The 20,719-nt window shown below is 39.4% G+C and overlaps 1 protein-coding gene across 1 annotated transcript; it reads left to right on the top strand.

Annotated features, from left to right (window-relative positions):
- Positions 1-9,444: 9,444 nt before the first annotated feature.
- Positions 9,445-17,987, top strand: LOC120729645 (muscarinic acetylcholine receptor M2-like). The gene is made up of 4 exons (XM_040025393.1): positions 9,445-9,871; positions 14,351-14,573; positions 14,790-15,653; positions 16,991-17,987. Exons 2-4 carry the CDS (start codon positions 14,382-14,384, stop codon positions 17,312-17,314), a joined length of 1,380 nt encoding a protein of 459 aa, XP_039881327.1. The 5' UTR covers positions 9,445-9,871; positions 14,351-14,381; the 3' UTR covers positions 17,315-17,987.
- Positions 17,988-20,719: the final 2,732 nt, after the last annotated feature.

Raw genomic sequence — 20,719 nt, 5'->3', positions numbered from 1 at the left:
TTCATAATTTTATTGGGGGGGGGGGGGGGGGGTTATATTGGTTGGGTCTGACTATTGGGGGGGGGGGGGGTTAGGGTTTCCAGGGGGTGTCATAACCCCCCTGGAAGTTACGCCCCTGTCCCAAACGCACACAAAAAACTGGTTTTGGAATGGATAAAGTAGGCTAAAAGTGTGGTATGTGCAAAGAAACAAACCAGTTTAAATGAATTCTACCAATTCTGGTAGCAGAGGAGTGATCAAATAGCCATCCAGGATTATGGCAGAAGCTTGTTGATAGTGTTTGGTGCAAGATGCAAACGCTAAAGGACATTCATCCAGATCTAAAGTGTATGGAATTATATTAGCCTGTTTGTGTATTTTTGACCATGTGGATTAGGGAAAACTCAAATTTCACTTCTTGTTTTTCTGACGTCATTAAAGATGTCTCCTGTACAATCATTCCACGCTGGAAAAGTAACTGTTTAAAGATCACAAATAGCTCCAAATTACCATGAAATTCATGCCTATGATGAGTGTATGTAAACTTTTTTATACCAGCTGTAGCTCAACCATTTTTATTGCAAATAGAGTGCAAATATTTCAGTTAAAAAAATGTCAAAATAACGACTAAAATTTGGTTAGGAAACATGTTTTGCTAGATAAATCTTAACATTTCTGCATATTGTATGCCACGAGGACTCTGTATGAAGAGTATCTCTGTAATGTTCAAGCAGCCGCTCTTCATTCATGCAGTCTTCTTGAGGCATGTTGGTCATGTTGCTGGGGTCCAGGGTAGGTGCAATGTAGAGTTTGCAGACATTTGGATGCACTCTTAGTGAGGTCACACTCATCTGTGACCTGACTGTTGATGACAGACTCTCCCATGACCTTGTGCATTTTTCATGAGCAAGGATAAACAACTTATAAATAAACGTCCTCTGAGTGTGACATCCACAATATCTTTGCACAAATTTGATAGCATGCTTACAGTAACATTTCTTAATTTGAATTACTATCAAATGAAACTAGCAAATACTAATTTACTAACACAAAGAACTTCACGTTGTATTATGAAGTGAAATATGTTCTTAGAAATGAATTCATGCATTTACACTGCTGACAGAAAAGCTCTTGATTTCATGTCAGGTCTTAAAAAAGAGAAGCTGGAGAGTTTTTCTGGTATGTTGCAAACATTTGTAGTGTCTGAAAATCACATGATAATTTAGGCAAATCAGCTGCAATTAGGTGGCACTTGTTTGTTTTGTGGAACTATGCAACGTAGAAGTGTTTGTGTGTGAGAGAGCGCAGAATAATTCACACTATGCCTGTGATGTCGGGGCTGTTTTGCATTGCAAGCCTCTGTTCGTGAGTTCTGGACATTCAGTAACATCTTTGCATATGAAGCTTGTGAGAAAAAAAGCTGTGACATGCTTTTAATGTAGAAAAGTTTGCTCATTTTGAGTATTTCACATATAGATTTTTGCCTTTCATAAACTTTTGTCCATATAATTTCTATTATCAGTTGTATTCCTTAGAGATCATTTTCACCACGAATATTTTGACTGGTCATGATAGGGAACCCACAGGTATATTACTCGTGGGTAGGTCCTGGATTTGTGCATCGTGGTTTATGGTCATGGCCCTTTAGGACGCTTAATCAAATTGAATTATCACACTTGAGCCTTCCCTACTCTGCATGTCAAAATGAAAAAGGTCTACAGTGAAAAATGTCAAATCTATTTATAAAGACTACAGTCTTTTCTTCCAACATAAAAACAACATTTCAAAAACCTAAAAACACAATATATGAATTCCTCCTACTAGTTTCTATAGGTCTTACAGGTGATAAAGGAGGAGACAGTCGATGACAGTCTGAAGTATTTCTCAATAACCAGCATTTGAATTGTGAATGCGATTTGATTTCGCCATAAATAAGTTAGAAATTATTGGGACAATGGGACAATCATTGGGACACCGTCAGGCCTGTTGTGCGGCTGCCAGGTGGTGGACGGATAAGCTTAGGTCCACAAAAGAGGGCTACACCCTGTGGTTGACCTCTCCCAATGACCACATCCAAGAATTCAAATGAGTGTTGTGACCAAAGCACCTGAAATCTGTGCAGCTAAAAAAAAAAAAAAAAAAAAAAAAAGGAAAAAAGTAGAGTATGAAAACAGGATTTTAGTCGTGTTCAGGAGTTTATTTTATGGGCCATTATTTTGAATTTAATAATTTGAAACACGCATAGACCTGTGAATACGGAGGGCGATGAAATCAAAATCCTGCTCTCCTAATGTCAGCTCGACCTTTCGTGAACCATTGTACGCGTAATCATTTTGTTTATACACAGGATGGGACAGGGTACAGATGTGGTTAGAATTCATATCCTCAATTTACATGTGATTTCCTTGGGAGATGGCTATGTCATGCAAACTAGCACCATCATTTTTTCAGTCTACACTAAGTAATCATGGAAAGATTCCCCTTTTGCATGTACAATGTGCAAAAATCAACAGGAAAACCCCCCTGTTTTAATAATCGTCAGAAAACATATGTCAGGCTCTCAGAGGAGGGTGTGGCATGTTTTTTTCTTCCTGTCAGTGTAACTCGCGAGAAACAGGAAGTCTTTGAACTTTTTAAACTGAGTGCAAAGTGAGCGTGTCAGCACGTTCATTTTGCTCCATAGAGATCAGGGACTCTGAGGGAGACTATTATTGTGTTTGCATGCGTATATGTGTTAAATGGGTTTCTGTGTTTTTGCACAAAGAGCCTTAAATATCAAGAATAAATGGCAAAATAATCACTAACTACCTAATGTACTGGTGACAACATCGGATTGCATTGGTATTATGTAAACACCACAAGCTTTTCATTGGCAGTCATAAATCTGCATGTGGTGGTACAACCCCCCCCCCCCACACACACACACACACAACCAAAGAAAGACCCTCACCTCTTGCTAACCACATTATTAACCCCATATTTGTGCCACAGAATAGGAGGAAGTCATGAATTAGTTTTGTGAAAGTTTCAATCACAAACCCAAGACACCACAACACACTTAAATGTTCAAATATTTCTGGTTTTCCTCTGTGTGTTATGACTTTGCTGGCAATTTGGGGCAATTGTGGCTCAAGAGTTGGCAGTTCGCCTTATAATCAGAAGGTTGCCGGTTCGAGCCCCGGCTCGGACAGTCTCGGTCGTTGTGTCCTTGGGCAAGACACTTCACCTACCGCGTACTGGTGATGGCCAGAGGTGCCGATGGTGCAGTATGGCAGCCTTGCTTCTGTCAGTCTGCCCCAGGGCAGCTGTGGCTACAACTGTAGCTTGCCTCCACCAGTGTGTGAGAGTGAATGAATAGTAGAATTGTAAAGTGCTTTAAGGGTCTCAAAAAGCACTATACAAATGCAATCCATTATTATTATTATTATTATTATTAAAAGGTGAAGCATGGTTCACCCACTTCTACATGATAGTCATCTGCAGATCAAGAAGGCAGAGGGGGCAGGACCAGGAGTTGCTGGCCCTCCACAATCAGCCCTCCAGGTGGCACCAGAGTCAAGAAACAACTAATCAGCAGGAGCTCAGAACTGGTGAGGGAGATAGGGATGTTTAAATAGAAAGAAAAACTTTCATCTGTGTTTTTATGAAGATTACTCAGGATCATTTAGAAAGTTGTTTGTCACACATACACACACACAACAAATGGGAGAACGTTTGATGATGAAGTTGAGCATCCACAACACGAATTGCAAAAACATTAGAACACTGTTTAAAATGGAAATAATACAACGATTTACAAGTCTCATAAACCCATTTTATTCACAGTAGAACAAAGGAAACATCAAATGTTTAAACTGAGATTTTCTTTACGACCCAATGAAAAATATCAGCTCATTTTGATATTTGATGACAGCAACAAAACAAAAGTTGAGGCGTGGCAACAAAAGACTGGACAAGTAGGTGATACAAAAAAGAAACAATTGGAGGAAGATTTTGCAGTTAATTATGTTATAATGGCAACAGGTCAGTAAGATGACTGGTTATAGAAAGAGTTTCTGTTAGAGAGAAAGAGTTTTTCAGAAGAAAAGATGGGCAGATGTTCACCAACCCTCAAAGAATTTCCAAATAATGCTCCTTAATGAATTATCTCATTATCTGCAGTACATACTAATGTCAAACATTTCAGAAAATGCGTGTGCAAGGGTCAAAACCCAAAATCAATACTGGATGCCTTTGATTGTTCCAGAAATCACTGTATTTGAACAAAGTTCACCGTGCTATCTACAAATACAGTTTAAGCCTCTGTCATATAATGAAGAAGCAATATGTGAACATGATCCAGAAACACTGCTGTCCTCTTTGGGCCAAAGTTCATTTATGATGTACTGAGGCAATGTGGAAATTGTTCTTTGGTCATATGAATCATAATTTTAAATATGTTTTTAGAAAACGTGGATGCTGTGTCCTCTAAACTAAAGAGTAGAGAGACCATCCACCTTTTATCAGTGCTCAGCTCAAAGCCTGCTTCTCTGATGACATGGGGGTGTATTAGTGCCCATGGAACTGGCAATTTACACACCTGGAAAGGTACCATTGGTGCCTGAAAGGTATATACAGGTTTTGGATCAAATTACGGTCTCATTCAGACAGTGTCTTTTTCAGGCCTTGTATATTTCAGCAAGAAAATGCTAAACTGCCTACTGGAGCTATTAGAACCTGACCTGCCTGGAGTCAAGACCTTTTACCAACTGATAACACTTGGGCCATCTTGAAATAAAAAAAACACGACAAAGAAGATCCAGGACTGTTGACAGTTATTATCCTACATCACACAAAAATAGGACCGCATTCCTCTCCCAGAAGTCCAGCAGCTGGTCTCCTCAGTTCCCAGATGTTTACAGGCTAAAAGAAGAGGGGATGCACATACACAGTGGTAAACATGGCCCTGTCCCAACAGCTTTGAGTCGTGTTTACACCATCAAATTCACAGGCACCGTATTTTTTCTTAAAATTGTACATTTTCTCCTTTTAAACATTTGGTATGTTTCGTATTTTCTAATGTGAATAAAATATGGGATTTGTACAGGACCTCTTCTACACGTTGAAGGTAAAAACACTTCTACAAAGGATACACCTATGCATCCTCAATTACAGCTCCTCTGGCAAGCCTCGTCACTCCTCTGTCCTCTTGATGCATTTTAGGAACTGACACATCCTCAAATATGAAAGTTTCCTTTCCAGTTCACAGGCAGGAGGCCAAAGCAGACATGGGAGGCACAAATTTGAGAAATAACAAAGGTTTAAAGAGGATATGATGAGGGGAGTAAAACAAGAACAAGACACATGAGACAAACCTTAACCAACACTGACACAAGTTGACAAAGACACGGGAAAATGGAGGACAAAGGCACATGATGACAAGATAGCGGGAAGCAAACCACAGGGAACACAAGAATACAAGAATAAAATCAAAGCAGAAACCAAAACTCAACAACAGGACAGTGACAGACTTTAATGTTGGAATAAGTCAACAGCAGCTGTGAGCATGGAGCCAGAATATTCCCATCATTCATTTGATATATTCTGTGTTTACATGCTGCTGACACATTGGAAGTTCTGAACTGATATTTATCTGAGAAGTTTCTGCTTCTCTTGCTACAATAACAGTGTCACAGTGCAAAGCCTTCAGAAGATATTTCCAGAATTCTCAAACAAGAAACAAGAAACGATAAAAGGCTTTTGTACAATAAGAGTCACATGCTCCTCCATCGTGACCCCCAAAAAATTCTATAGCCAGAAGAGAAATCTCTGCGGTAAAACCGAATGACACGTGTGATTCTAAATATTACATATTGCTGTTGTTTTGTTTCTTTTCTAGTCTCACACAAAATAATCATGGGCACGTGTTTGAGGGATCTGATCGTACTTTGAGGAGACAGGGAAGAGCTCCTAAATTCATGAAGCATTTATTTGTTTTAGGACATCTTGTGTGTAGCTGTTTGTCTGTCCCATTAGCGCCAATCACACAAGCTACAGCTTGTGTGATTGGCGCTGATGGTAAAGAACAAGATATGCAATCCAGCACTAATTTATGTACAGGTCATATCAGTGCCAGTGCTTGACAATAATCCAAGTGGCCCAAATCTCAACTGTGCCCAAACGCACTGATGAATTATAGCCTTTCTTTAATGAATCAGCAGAGGAGATTAGAAAGTCACGATTTGCTCGGGGCTTGGTGAAGACTTACAGTAAACGTCCGCGGATCATGATGAACATTATGCTATTAGCACACGAGGCAGCATGCAATTAACCAGAGATCACGAGTCCGTTCGACTTTTAAAACATACATTCTGCATCTTTGCTATGAGCGGAATGCAGTAGGAAATGCATGGTATTGTGTGTGACCCTTCTCCATTCAAATAGCTGCTGGGGCTCCAAGTAGATGACCTCGTTTTCCTGCTGTCTCAGAGCTTTTCGTCATATTGTGAGGAGGCGAGGAGAGAGAGGAGCCTCATTGTTTTCTGTTCTTTCACTGCATGCATGAGCGGTTCATAGCAAGGTTCACATTTTTAGAAGTTTGGGAACTGGCAAGAGAAGGGAGAGCGAGAGGACAATGTATGTAGCTTTTATCACACATGCTGTTATGTAATAATATATATCATATACCCTAAAGCAGCAGATCCACTATGGTTTCTTTCTGTCCTCCTTTCATACATGTGTACTTCATGAAAGAATATTGGGCTTTTGAATGAAGACACAGACAAGCAAGAATACTGGACTATGTACAAATGGTTACTATATACAGTAAAATACACCAATATTTCTATTTATTAATTTATTTTTATTTAATGTGTATGTACAGGCATTGACGTGTTAATTAGTTTCATCTCTGTCTTCTTTCCCACCTGTGTCTGCTTCCCTTGATTACCTCATGCATGTATTTAAGGCTTCAGTACTTATTGTGTCATATTGTTGCTGTTTTCTTTGTGCTCTGTTTAAACCCCCTTCCCACTTTTTTTTAAAAATATGTATGGAATACCTTTTCAGCTGCCTGTTGGATTTTCTGCTGCACCCAAATAAAGGTTCATTTCCTGTTTATTAAGGTTGATTTCAAGTCTGTGTTTCGGGTCCAAATTAACCACACGCCAGGATAGTTTTGCCCAGTGTTAGGGGAAAAGATCAATACCTCCCTGTTGTCTCCATGCGTATTTTAATAAAGTGACACAACTGCTCCATGAGTTGACGTCACAATAAATTCACCTCATTGGAACGATGCGCTGTGCATAAACCTCAGTGAACTGAAGTGCAAAGAAGAGTGGACCAAAATTCCTCCACTGTGATTGGAGAGGCTAATAAAGTCATCCAGAAAACCACTAATTCAAGTCATTAGTGCTTAAGGCAGTTCTACCATGTACTTGGGTGTGCTTAGTTTTTCACAGGACTGAACGTTAGATCCTCTTAGTTAAAAACAGATGAACACGTAGCTAAAGTTAGCCCAGTTCTAGTCCAAGATGCCCCAACAGAACAATGTTCCAAGCGTATGTAAATGTGCCAAGTCTTTACAAACACATTCACATCAACCACTCCATATCAGTATAGAGCATTATTTTTTTTCCCTGTTGAGATCTGGTGTGTTCGTTTACGTTTTTGAGCTGCACATGTGTGAAAGTGTTGTCTTCTTATGTATTGTTCTCCAAGTCCAGCTTTTCAATAAATGTCTATCAGCTGTTTTCAACTACATGTAGTTTCTAATCATTAGTTGATATTATCAAGTTAGCATTTGATGATAGCTCAAATTTTTTTCAATGTAAATTACATTAAATGCCACCTTTTTCACTCACTGTGTTTATACACTGCTCTGCTTTTGATTATTAGTTATTTTTTACTTCTGTCTCTCTTCCACAACATGTCTTTGTCCTGTCTACCTCACCTAACCCCAAACGGTCGCAGCAGATGGCTGTCCTCCCTAAGACTGGTTCTGCTGGAGATTTCTTCCTGTTAAAAGGGAGTTTTTCCTTCTACATGATTCTCTGTTTTCACTGTATTGTTCCAGGGCTTTTACTTACAAAATTAAAGTGCCTTGAGGCAACTGTTCTTGTGATGCTATATAAATAAAATTGAATTGAATGTTTGAGTCTTCATCAGTTTTTTCAAATCAGAAAAATCAATGCACTGTTTAAAAATATGCAGCTATAGTTACAAATAATAATTTCCTGTAAGTATCATTAATATAATGTCTCTGCTTGTATTCAGGTCATACTGAATTTTTTTTTTTTTTTTTTAATAAAGATTAAATATTGTCAAAATTAATGACAAAAAAAGTTACTTTTTTTTGTTAAAATTAATAAAAATAATAAAAACGGATAAATGTTTATATTTCACGCTTTTACTTGTGTCTTTTTCTAACTATCCATATGAGCCAAACATTTATCAGAGAGCTCTAAAGGCTTTGTTTCACCATTTTTTTCTATCTTAACTATAATTTATTCATTCAGAGTGAAGATATCTCTAGTATGGTCATCTCAGCCACGCAACTCAGTGAAAACCAAAGTCTCACCTACCTGCTGTTCAAACCTTCTGTTTCTCAGTGGCAACTAATTAGAAACAAGCTAGCTTAAAGGGAATGAGATGGGAATTCAAATGACTTGTTTCAGGTGCACTAAACTCCACTGTACAAGCAAGAAGGATTATTTTGATCTGTAACTCATGCATAGCTGCTCTAGTTGAGGCCAAGGATAAAATTATGATGCTGAAAATTAGCATTAGCCTACACATCCTCTTTAAGATCTGCTTTTTGAGGAAATTTGTTATTGCTGTAAAAGATGAAATATGAAATGATCCATACCTACCACCGTATATATATATATTTTTTAATATTTAAAATTACTCAAGATAATAAGACATGCCAGAGTTTCTTGGAAACCGGAGAAATTGGCTTATAGGAGACAGGAAACAAACACACCCAACTGCAGACAGACAGACAATGATATTGATTTGTGTTCTTGACAAATGAAGAAATAGTAGAGGTGGCGCTTGTGTCCTTACCAATGCAGTTTTCAAAGATATAACTGTAAAAATAACAACAAACAAACAAACAAACAAAAATACATCTGTGATGATACTCAGAATTTCAAATGTTCTGTGGTTGTGCTCGAAGTCCGGATGGGACAACCACAATAAATCATCTGATATTTTCTCATAGCAATTATGTTACATGCAGGACTCTGGTTTATTTGATAGCACGGTCCTTGTTTCATTTACTGTATTGTTTTGTGGAGAGGGACCATTATCCTCAGTGGTAATTCCATCAAAGTAAGGTCATCTACCAACTGGGGCAGTCTGCGTCACCAGTTTGGTTAAAAGGTCAAAACAACAGTCTGAAAGGTTAGCGTCCTGCAGCAACAGAGTAACAGAGCGAACCTCTCTCTTTGTCCTCTTTTTTAATAGTGCTTTACCATTTTATCTCATCCCAGATCCATTCATACTTCTCTCCACTTGATTGCCTACAGCTCTGGAGAATATGATGTGTTTGTGCCACAGAGGCAAGTGCTCTCCATGGTCCTGAAACAAACATCTCTCTTTCTCTCTCCGTCCGTCTCCATCTCCTGCTTACTGAAACTTGCAACCCTAGCTTGAGGGATTCAGCACCACAGTCACTAATAGCTCCCACAAACCCCTCCCTACTCTATCCGTCTATATTTCTAACACACAGACAAACTCTCTCTCTCTGTCTCTCTCACACAGACACACACACACTGGTTCTTGTCAGAGGAGGAGTGTCATGAATGTCAGGTTACTTTCTGCTTTGCTCTCCGCTCCAGTGTGTCGGGAGAAGAGAGAGTAACATGGACGACTTCAAAACAGTTCACCTGTGTCGTTCTCTGCAGATGAGGTAAGATAAGATTTTTCTGCAGATTTCTACCAAACTCCTGCAGGTAAGAACACTCTTTTAGAAAAATTATGCAGACTTGGAAAAACTTCCACGGAACACATTTAATGTTTGCTCGCTGAGGCAGCGGTAGAGTCAAAAGATGGGAAATGTTTTCCTAAATTTTTATTCCCACGGGAACTTTACTGGGATGTAAAATTTTTTTATAACCACTTTGATTCAAAGGAAACAAAGTCAGCTGAGGATATTCTTTAAAGAAACAGTCTCACATGAAATGTTAAAGCATTATAATGATACATCAATATATTGATTGACATTTTATCCGTGGCTTGTTGTTCAGTTCAGTTTCCTGATAAAGATTGGATTGAGAGCAAAGTAAACCTGGCGTCTATTGTTCCCCTGAGACCTTTTAGGAGATGTTTAATCTTAATTTCTCTCCTGACACAAAAGACTTCACTCAGCATCAGATCCAGACTCTGGATTCCCCGGTTTCCCCGCTCCCGAGGAATCCCCTTATTACAAAAAAACAAAAAAAACAAATTGTTTAAATGGGAAATTTCCTCTAACTCACCAACTTGAAACTTCTCAGTTTTATTTTTATAAACCTTCACTCTCTAGTTGCTGTGGTATTTTTGTGTTTTCTCACTCTCAGTGCTACACTGGGCATTCAGTGGTTTTCTCTTCTCTCAGTTGCACCGCTCTGTGAAGCCAAAGCTCAGGCTGATGTGAAATTTCCCACTTTTCACATTCAAGACACAGTTCTCTGAGATGAAAAAAACAAGTATGAATTAGTGCCATAACATAAGGAACATTTGCTGCGAAACGTGACGGTGAAAAAAAAAAAACACTTTTTAAATTCATGAAATGTTGACCTTACAAATTAAACTAACTGAAACTGTTTGTGCTATACGTATTTATTTCATTTAAAATCCTGTTTAAACATTCAGTGTGGTGTTGCATTTTACAGTTAGACGGATGTTTGTCTTCTAAAGAACTGAACAATAAAACTATGGCACAGATCAATATAAAACGGAGCTACCACACTTTGATCCCTATAGCCATTAAATCCCGTAAGCGCTGTGAATGAAACATCTGCAGTTGCAGACGTGTTTCCATACCTGCTCTTTTCTCTGCAAACAAACCTGCTGTTCCCACGTCTCATCCGGCAGTAAGTCTGCAGCCGCCCGGTGTATCGTTCATGGTATCAAAGACTTTTTTAAACCGAGCTCGCCCAGTCAGAGGACTGTATCCTAGAACCATATTACCGGTGCAGCTGTTGCAGGCAGCATCTGCTGGATCTAATTACTATGTTTCTGTGCCTGTCAAAGAAATATGGTTTGCCTCTGTGACTCTTTCCAGTAGCCCTGCATACCAATTAGGGAGATCCAGTAATGTAGGTCTTATTAGTGTGAAGAGAGAAGAAGTGAGGATGGCCTTGAGAGGAGGCAACAATCTCCTTAGCGAACTCTACATCACGTTGGAAAATCTCTGGCTAAGCCCACTGAGCAACTTGATAATTAAGATAATTTACTCGGTTAATCAGTAAAGTCACTAGAACAGCTACATAAAGTTAAACACATCTGACTCACACATAAGTGCTGCATTCAAGTACAACTGCAAGAGAATACCTAATGTCAAAACCTACCTACTTAAAATAATGCATCCAGTTATTTTAAGTATTGTGAGCCTTTGTACAACCAGTTGCTTGGCATGTCGAGAGAGTTTCTTCTCCAAGAATCGTGTTATTGCTCTTCTATAGATACAGGACACTTGTTGTGGCTACAAGGTGTAGTGGTTGACACAACTGCTTTACAGCAACAGACCCCCAGTTTGACAGGGACGAGGCACAAAGCCAGCCTCGGGGTGTTACAAGCTAGTGTGTCCTAATGCTGGTCCCAAACCCGGACATATAAGAGGGTCACATCAGGAAGGGCATGTGCCAAATCAAACATGTAAATTTATTATTCTTAGGAAATGAAGCAGTAGCCAAAAATACCCTTTTATAGATAGAGATATCTTTATTGTTCATAGAATAAAGCTGACCTATTAAAATTTTTATGGGCTCCTTTATCATGGGGCCCATAAAGAAATGAGTATTGAGTCAGGCTGCTTGCAGCTTCTTTTTAATATAAGCAGTCATTTCTTTTTTCACTTTCAAATATCACATTTCGTGCAGCTTTTTCTGTAAATATAAGAGACTTTATATTTTTCTTTAAAAACTCTTTAAAGAAAAAAACACGTGAACTGCTTTTAAAATGCAGTGTGCTGTTATGAATATAACTGACTTAACAACAAAGTAAGAACAGGCTCCCATCAGCATGTCCATAAAGCAAACTGTACTTTTATGATAATATTTATGTACCGTAGTACAAGTATTTTTACTTAAAAGGGCCACTGTCAGTTCATTGCTCTCAATTCATTAATGAGAAGTGACTGATGAATGATATGATCATAAATTTGACCTTGAGCCAAAGTCAGTCCTTAACACTCAAATGTAACATCCTACCTTTTGTTGTCCTCCCTTTGATGTGCATCAATTTTACATTTTTCTGACTTTACAAATCATCACCGTTAGGCTCTGAACTCTCTCTCTCTCTCTCTCTCTCTCACACACACACACACACACACACACACACACACACACACACACAGACACACACACACACACACACACACACACACACACACACACACACACACAGACACACACACACACACACACACAGACACACACACACACACACGCTCTTTTTGTATCTGTGACTGAAAAGACCCGGAATGGGTCTTTAATGAGTAAGCGATGGAGTTCAACATGCTGTAATAAAGTTTAATCTGGCTGTAAGAGCAGGAAGGAAACATCTTTCAGGTACAGTATGATGTTATCATGTGGCCTAATGGAGTCACTTACAGGGTTTTAGCAGTATGCACCAACCCTCGTGGTCTCAACTAAGTATCTTTTTATTGATTCTCTGATCAGAACAGACTAGTTAATCACGTTGTTTTGCCACTATTTCTGACGTTTCTTCATTTTTAATATAATAGTAACAGTAATGATGCTTAACAATTGAGATACATAACTGGTATGTTTTGCCTGCCCGGGGTCATTTTAAATACACGGCTCGGTAGTAATTTAAAAGAAGCGGTATCCCCATATGCATATCATCTGTTATTTACTGAATGCTTTTATCTAAATCACCTGACAGCACCACGAGCGCCTGAATCTCGAGCGTGGGTGGCCCCAGTGGAAATCTGTTTGTACACTCACCCAAACAGGCTTTCATAACTCGCAGAACAAGCAGTTCCAGTGCCAAAGAAAAGACCCCCATCCTCCCTTTTTTCTCACTGCAGACACAAGTCTGCGGATAACACTTCTTTAGCCTCAGAGAATCTGTCCTGTCTTAACATAAAAACCGCAGCTTCTATTAAGACTTACTTGGACATCTGTCTGAAAGAGCCAAACACACAAGCTCATGTGGACACACACATGTTTGAATTTACCCAAATATGCCAGGCAGTCCCTTTTACATATCCAGGAGCAGAAAACGACGCCTGCAGCATGAAGCGACCAACTTGATCTTTTTGAAATGACTCTCCTGCAAAGATTAGACACTCTCTCAGGGCATTTTTGAAAATTGTAAAATGTAGATGTCCTCGTTCAGCCTCCCAGGAAAGAGTGGATTGGTTAAGATTTCTGGGAGCCAGACACACAAAGCTCAAAGCTGGAGATTCATGCACACTTGCATATGCATTCTTTTTGTGGCATTTGAAAGTTGTTTTGTGGGCACACACACTATTTTTAGATCCTTTGAGATTTACATAGTTTAAACATACAAGAGAAAAAGAGGGAAAATAAATATTAGCAAAGGATAAAATGTAGCAAAGTTTAACCAACATGAAAGATTTGATATTGTTCCGTGGTGCTGCAGTGCTTTACAGCGATCTGTTACAGTGGTCTGTTATCTGGATTCTGGCTTCAAACCTGCTGACAGTGTGTGTTTTCTCAGTGTGGTCCATATTTTTCCTAAAGCCCAAAGACAAGCATGTTTAACTCCAGTATGTACCCAGCTTGTCGCCCAGTGAAGGCTGGGAAAGACTGCAGCATATCCATTTTAAAGAGTTCTTAAAAAAATAAATTAACACAATAATTCTACTGAAACTGTTCATTTTTCAGAATCAACATGTCAGCATCTCCATTAGCATCAAAGCCGTTTTAACATGTTATTCTTGTTTGTGAGATGTGGCTGTGACTTTGTAAACAAAGCTGCTGTGACCTTTATTTGCACACCTGTCCGTTCTTTTCACCGGGAGCAAGCTGTTAGCACAAAAACACCTGCGAATCATTTACATGCTGCAAGTTATGCACAATTTTGCATGATTTTGCATCTACACATAGAAAGATGCTGAATAATTTGACCCCCCCCCCCCCAAAAAAAAGACCTATAGTACTAAAAACTTGTGTTTTATAATCTCTCTTCTTTTCAGGTTTTGCACATATGTGAACGAAGCTTGAAGCATGCAAATGATGCTGGACAGCATGGAGATTCTCAATTCATCCCACGCTAGCAACATCAGTGTCAGCAATGGCACTGGCCTCTTCTCTCGAAGCCCGTACACGACTTTGGAGATAGCGCTCATCATTCTCGTTGCAGGATCTCTGAGTCTGATCACTGTCATCGGAAACATCCTGGTCATGCTCTCTATAAAGGTTTGGGGTTTTCCTGTTTTGATCCTTCATGATTAATGAGTGTGATTCAAACATCCATCTCTGGACACCTTGAACAGCACAGCCAGACTTACAGATAAGACTTGAACATGTGCAACCCAGCACAGAGTGGTAATTTAATAGAAACGAGAAAACACACATCACATTGCACAAAAAAGATTAGCATCTGACAGCCTCCTCTATGTTGTTCCTCTAAAGGTAAACAGGAACCTGCAGACCGTCAACAACTACTTCCTGTTCAGCCTGGCTTGCGCAGACCTGATTATTGGTGTCTGCTCCATGAACCTCTACACCGTCTACATTGTGATTGGGTTCTGGCCCCTAGGAGCAGTGGTGTGTGACCTATGGCTGGCTGTCGACTATGTTGTGAGCAACGCCTCAGTCATGAACTTGCTCATCATCAGTTTTGACCGTTACTTTTGTGTCACCAAACCGCTTAGCTACCCAGTGCGGCGCAGCACCAAAATAGCAGGGCTGATGATTGCAGCAGCATGGGTCTTGTCCTTCATCCTGTGGGCTCCTGCAATTTTGTTCTGGCAGTTCATAGTTGGGGGAAGGACTGTGAAACCCAATGAGTGCTACATCCAGTTCTTCTCCAACCCAGCGGTGACCTTCGGGACGGCTATCGCGGCTTTCTACCTACCTGTGGCCATCATGATCTACCTTTACTGGCGCATCTCCAAGGCCAGTCGCAGCCGCATGAGGAAAGACAGCAGGAAGACCTCAGGCACTAGTCTGGGAGAAGCTCCTTCTAACAGCCAGGAGGAAGGAGGTGAGAACACCACTGCAACAAAAAAGGTTCAGGAAGAGGCTGCAGATGGCAAGGAGAAGGAAATGCTCCAGCAGAAACAGCAACAGAACGGAATCGGTCCGTGCAAGGAAGACCGAACCAACCAGGTGGACTCCACATCAGATAGCATTCAGGCTTCGACATCCAAGGATGCTGAGATTCCACCTTCGTCACGGAAAAACTCAAATATTGGGAAAAATGAAGCCCAACCATCTTCTCGGAAAAACTCAGCAGCTGATGCTCAAATGCTAGTCACGAAAACTCTGTTTAAGGTAATCAAAAGATATTCATCCTTAATTGGCCAGATTTATTACAATTTAAAGCAGTCATGGGTTTGGTCATGTCAAGTTTGTTGTTAATTAAAAGTTGTTTTTTTTATCACCATATTTAATAGCTCAGCAGAAGTTGTCTTTATTTTAGAGGCATCATAAGTTTTTTTTTTTTTTTGGAATAAGTATTAGGACAAGAGATTCCAGTGCTGAGTTGTAAGCTAATGCTAGTTAATGTACACACAAAGAGGTGCTAAGGGTGCAGCAAACAAAAATTAAACAAAATAACTGAATTTAACTCAAATAAGCACAAAGTAGTTAGGTGGTGTAATTAACAGCACAACAGGACATATTATTAGTCAGATAATTTTAGTAAAAATGAATTACTAAACACCACAAACACAGTCGATATGTTCTGTCCGTTGATGTAACTTAGCAGATAGGTAGCAGCTAACCAAATACCACTCATCTTATTCAAGTAAACTGGTAACCATATAAATTAAGATGGTAACCATGGTGATGAAAAAAAAAGGAATAAAATGATATTAGATTTGATTTAAGTGATCGTTGTGCCTGATGGCAGCCTCACAGAGTTGCTAGCATGACTGCATTCATTCAGCTCTATGAAGCATTTTTGTGTGGTTGAAACTTCCATGTTGTTGTTTTGGGTCGTTCTTACTTTTCTTTGATCTCAGTGTGAAATTGATACACTTTCAGATTTTCTTTAATTCTCCTTGACAGAGATTCAATACTGAAAGTATTTCTCAGATATTTTGGTCCATATTGCAATGATAGCATCACACACTTGTTTCAGACACTTAACATTTGTCAGCCGCACCTCCATGATGATCCACCACATCCAGATGGTGCACTACTGGATTGAGTTTTGGTGACTGTGGAGGAGATTTGAATACAGTGAACTCATTATGTTCGAAAAATGAGTTTGAGATGATTTGAGCCTTAGGTTCCAGTTCTTAGCTGACAAGCGTGTGAGGCCTTCTGTGTTGTTGTTCATTCAGAGATGCTCTTCTGAATACTGTTGCAACAATTGGTTATTTTGTTTACTGATGACTTCCTGTCAGCTAGAAACAGTCTGGCCATTCTTCTCTGACCTCTGGCATTAGCTGGATATTTTCTCTGTTTTGGACCATTCTCTGTAAACCCAAGAGATGGTGTTGTGGGAAAATCCCAGCAGTCTGTGAAATACTCAGAACAGCTCATTTGGTACCAACACAGGTGTGGAAGGTTATGTTGGACTTACACAGGAGTGACACACATACACACAAACACGCTAAAAAGAAACAATAGAACTCTTTTCTTCTTCTACTGTCATTTTTCAGGTAACAATGCGCGCTATGAGTGAAAACGCTGTGGCAAAGTGGAAAAAGAGGGGAATTTCTTCCAGGGAGAAAAAGGTCACACGCACCATCATGGCCATCCTGGTTGCATTTGTCGTCACGTGGACGCCGTACAACGTGATGGTGCTTATCAACACATTCTGCTCCATCTGCATCCCCAACACGCTGTGGACCATTGGCTACTGGCTGTGCTACATCAACAGCACCATCAACCCAGCCTGCTATGCCCTCTGCAACGCCACCTTCAAGAACACCTTCAAGCAGCTGCTTCTGTGCCAGTACAAGAACATACGCACTTCACGATGAGCAGGGGGTGCAAATGCTTTACTGTGTTTGTGGTGGAATCTGAATAATGTGACAAATCTTTTAAAGAATGATTTCGAAAGTTGGAAACATAGATACATAGATAAAGTGTGGTCTTGTTGTGCAATTACTTCATGTTGCTTTTCGGTGGTAGAATCCCCCCCAGCCCCCTTCTTCCACTGAAAATAAAACTGTGATTTAACTCATAATCATACTATAAAGTCAAACTTTCAAAGACTTAAATGGAACTAATTTCAATGAGCTTTACTGACTCTCTGAAAAATACTTTTGCATAACAGTCACTTGGAGTTTTATTTCTTTTTTTATTTCCTCTTTTTGCTACTTCTACACAAACTTGTGCAGTTTGTTGTTTAAAATGTGCTTGTTGTGATGGTTTTGTGAAGGTAGTTTAAAAAAGATGTGATTGAAAATTATACTATTATGAGAGCATTAGAGCTAAGCTCTAAAAATGAAGCATGTCTTTATACTAAATCCACGGGAGAAAAGAGAATTAGCAGCTGTGAAGTGATGCGTGTCCTGTGTGTCGTGCTAAACTTACATTTCACATTAATGGAACCTGTAATCTGTGATGTTGTGAGACGTGTGCGACTATTAAACGTGCCTGTGTCTTCCCTCTTTTTCTCTGATTTGTGTAAATAAAAAGGATGACAGTTTGGAATCAGAGTTATTTGTCATAACCTGGGTGTCCTCTTTTTTTCCTTCATTTCTGCTAATATTATTTGTTTCCCATTGGCTATCATCCGATATGAAAAAAACTTAACCAAACCAACCAAATTACTGCCACAAGATTACAGGCTGTATACGAAAGAAAGAGGTAGCCATCACCCATGATGATGTCACCCATTTGTTTTTGTTTGTTTGTTTTGTTTTAGATGCTGTAAATAACATAGTCATGTTTTTTATGCTGGGAGTCTTTAGGGACTAATTTGTTTTTAGAGCCAGACTCACTAGAAGAACTGTAGGTTTTGGGTCTGAACACCATTGCAGGAGTCCTAGGCTACGTCTACACTAATCCAGATAAATTGGAAAACGGCGTTTTGGTCTAATAACGCTCCGCGTCCACACTATCTTTTTCAGTTGTTTTCTTCCACACTGAAAACGCATACGTTCCTGTACTGTGCATGCGTGAAAAGTAAGACGACTGAGCTGGGTCATTTCTGTCTGCCATTTATTTACTTTCTGGTTCTTTGAAAAGTCACGCAAAATGTCAAGGAAAAGTGCTGAGTTTTATCTGGAGCTATCTGGAGCATTTACAAACTGATATTAATCTTTATAAAGGCTGTCAAAATTGAGAGCAAACAAAACAACTGCTGCACAATGCCGTCCGCCATCTTAGTTGAATTGATCACATGACTGCAACGCTAAAACGGTGTCTTCAAATGTATCCACTTTGGAGAGCGTTTACAAAAAGGTCTGTTTTCCTTGACCAAAAACGACGTCTCGGTGTGGACGGAAGGCCAAAAACATATTAATGTGAACACGGCCTTAGACAGCAAGCTGAGGTTGCTTAAGTCACATACAGATAAGTGTTTGAAAGATTGTAATCCATTTTACCAGCCAAAAGCAATTTACTTCACATTTTTAACGAGAAGAGTTATTTGCTGTAAGCATTAGGATGTGTGCAGTCCTCTGTCCTGTTACAGACTTATCACTCAAAAAGTGCTCCCACAAAAGAGTTTAGACATAAAAATAAGAAGTAAATAGACTTTCCACTTGAACTATATAGACTATAATCCTACTCAGGTAGAAGCTTAGTAGGTTAATATTGTTCAAATTGTATAATCAAAATGATGACGATCATTTTGGCTAAGAGCCCATGACTGACGGGGGCCCTAGAAAACAGCAGAAAAAACATTATTAACCTGTCTCCATAAAATAATGTTTGCCTCAAGGTCCTTAGAAACATGTTTGTTTCCTGGCATTACTTTTATTTTGGTTTTGGCAACAACGTGGCCTCCGACCGCCTCACCCCTCCTAATTCCCTGATTTGGTTTGGTCCAGATGCACGCGCTCCTAGCTGATGCCGAGCAGCAGCGGTAAGAGGTTTGGGAGACAGGTTTTTATTCTACAGACTTATTTATTTTGTTATAATAATACATTATAATTATAACCTATCCTGTTTATATTTTGTACACTGCCTGGGACTGTTGCAGGTGGTGAGAGAATTTTCAGTGATCCAAAACTGATTAAAACCTATTTGAGTTTCACAGGTTTCAGGACAGACATATTTTATTTGGCAATACTTTGTTTGAAAGTTGATATCCAAATGAGTATTTAGGTTATATTTGACAATACTCAGTATTATAAATAAAAATGTTTAAACAGTACACCATTTTATAGATGAGAATTTAAATGTATTTCCATCTGTATTTAGTGTACAATTTAAAAAAAAGATTACAAATCTGATAACATTATCATTCAAAATAGAGAAAGATCCAGGCGCTTCGTCTCCGATCATGGTACTGCAAACACGTCCTGAACATCATCTTAAAGTCTTCTCTCTCAGAGGGTTTTTCTGTCTTAGCTGATGGGAAAACACCTCCCAACACCTGCAGAGCTGTTACACCCTCTAGTGGATAAAAAAAAAACATGTACCTGGAGGTTAAAAGGTAGAAACCTGGAAAAGACCAACTCTGTCCAGTTCACTGGATACTGCACAGAAGAACCTTTTATTCTGTTTGTAGGGACCTTCCTACTGCGATCTATTTAACCAGACATAACAAAACTATTGTACAGACTAAAGTTAAAGGACCTTTTTTTTTTTTTAAAACAAAGGTTAATAAAATCTGTCTTCAAACACCAGTCAGGTGCCCCTGTATGAACATTAAGACTTGTCTTTCTTGCTATATTTATTCGTCTGGTTCACAGTGGCCATTATGTATTAGCTCGCCGTACACTGGCTATCATCCAAAGTTTCTGCTGTTTTGCTGCAAAGTTTTTTCTTTCTGTAAGTGCAGTTCATCGGGGGAACACTGAGTGCGATTGATAACTGTTTCGAACCCCTTATATATGCAAACATCAGCCTATCTGAGAATCCCAGGCACTTCTGCCCATACCTACATACAAAATCCCACCTCGTGTCTTTCAGCCTGGCATTGGAGCAGGTGATCAGGAATCACGGGGCCTCTGTTGATGCTGGTGGCATTTAATGTAAACATGACATCATGCCTGGTTGTTTATAATGTAACCCTCTGATCGAGTTACACATGTGCCTTAATGGGATTTGAGTCAGTGTTATCAAAGGCAACACAAAAACAAGAAATGCAAGTCCAGATGACTCAGATCTTGAATGCAAGGGCTTCCTTGTGTCCTTTTAGCATGAAAGACTGTATGACAGCACAAACTGACATCTACTTATTGATGGACGTGAGTTACATTCCTGCATTT

Source organism: Simochromis diagramma, unplaced genomic scaffold, assembly GCF_900408965.1.
Source record: "Simochromis diagramma unplaced genomic scaffold, fSimDia1.1 OVJJ01000293.1, whole genome shotgun sequence".
In the NCBI taxonomy this organism is placed as follows: domain Eukaryota; kingdom Metazoa; phylum Chordata; class Actinopteri; order Cichliformes; family Cichlidae; genus Simochromis; species Simochromis diagramma.
This window is presented reverse-complemented; position numbering and strand designations above follow the sequence as displayed.

Excerpts from the sequence above, each read along its gene's own strand:
- LOC120729645 (XM_040025393.1), top strand. The coding sequence starts at position 14,382 with ATGCAAATGATGCTGGACAGCATGGAGATTCTCAATTCATCCCACGCT. Across the intron at positions 14,574-14,789 it reads TGGTCATGCTCTCTATAAAG|GTAAACAGGAACCTGCAGAC; the intron begins GTTTGGGGTTTT and ends GTTCCTCTAAAG. Across the intron at positions 15,654-16,990 it reads TCACGAAAACTCTGTTTAAG|GTAACAATGCGCGCTATGAG; the intron begins GTAATCAAAAGA and ends GTCATTTTTCAG.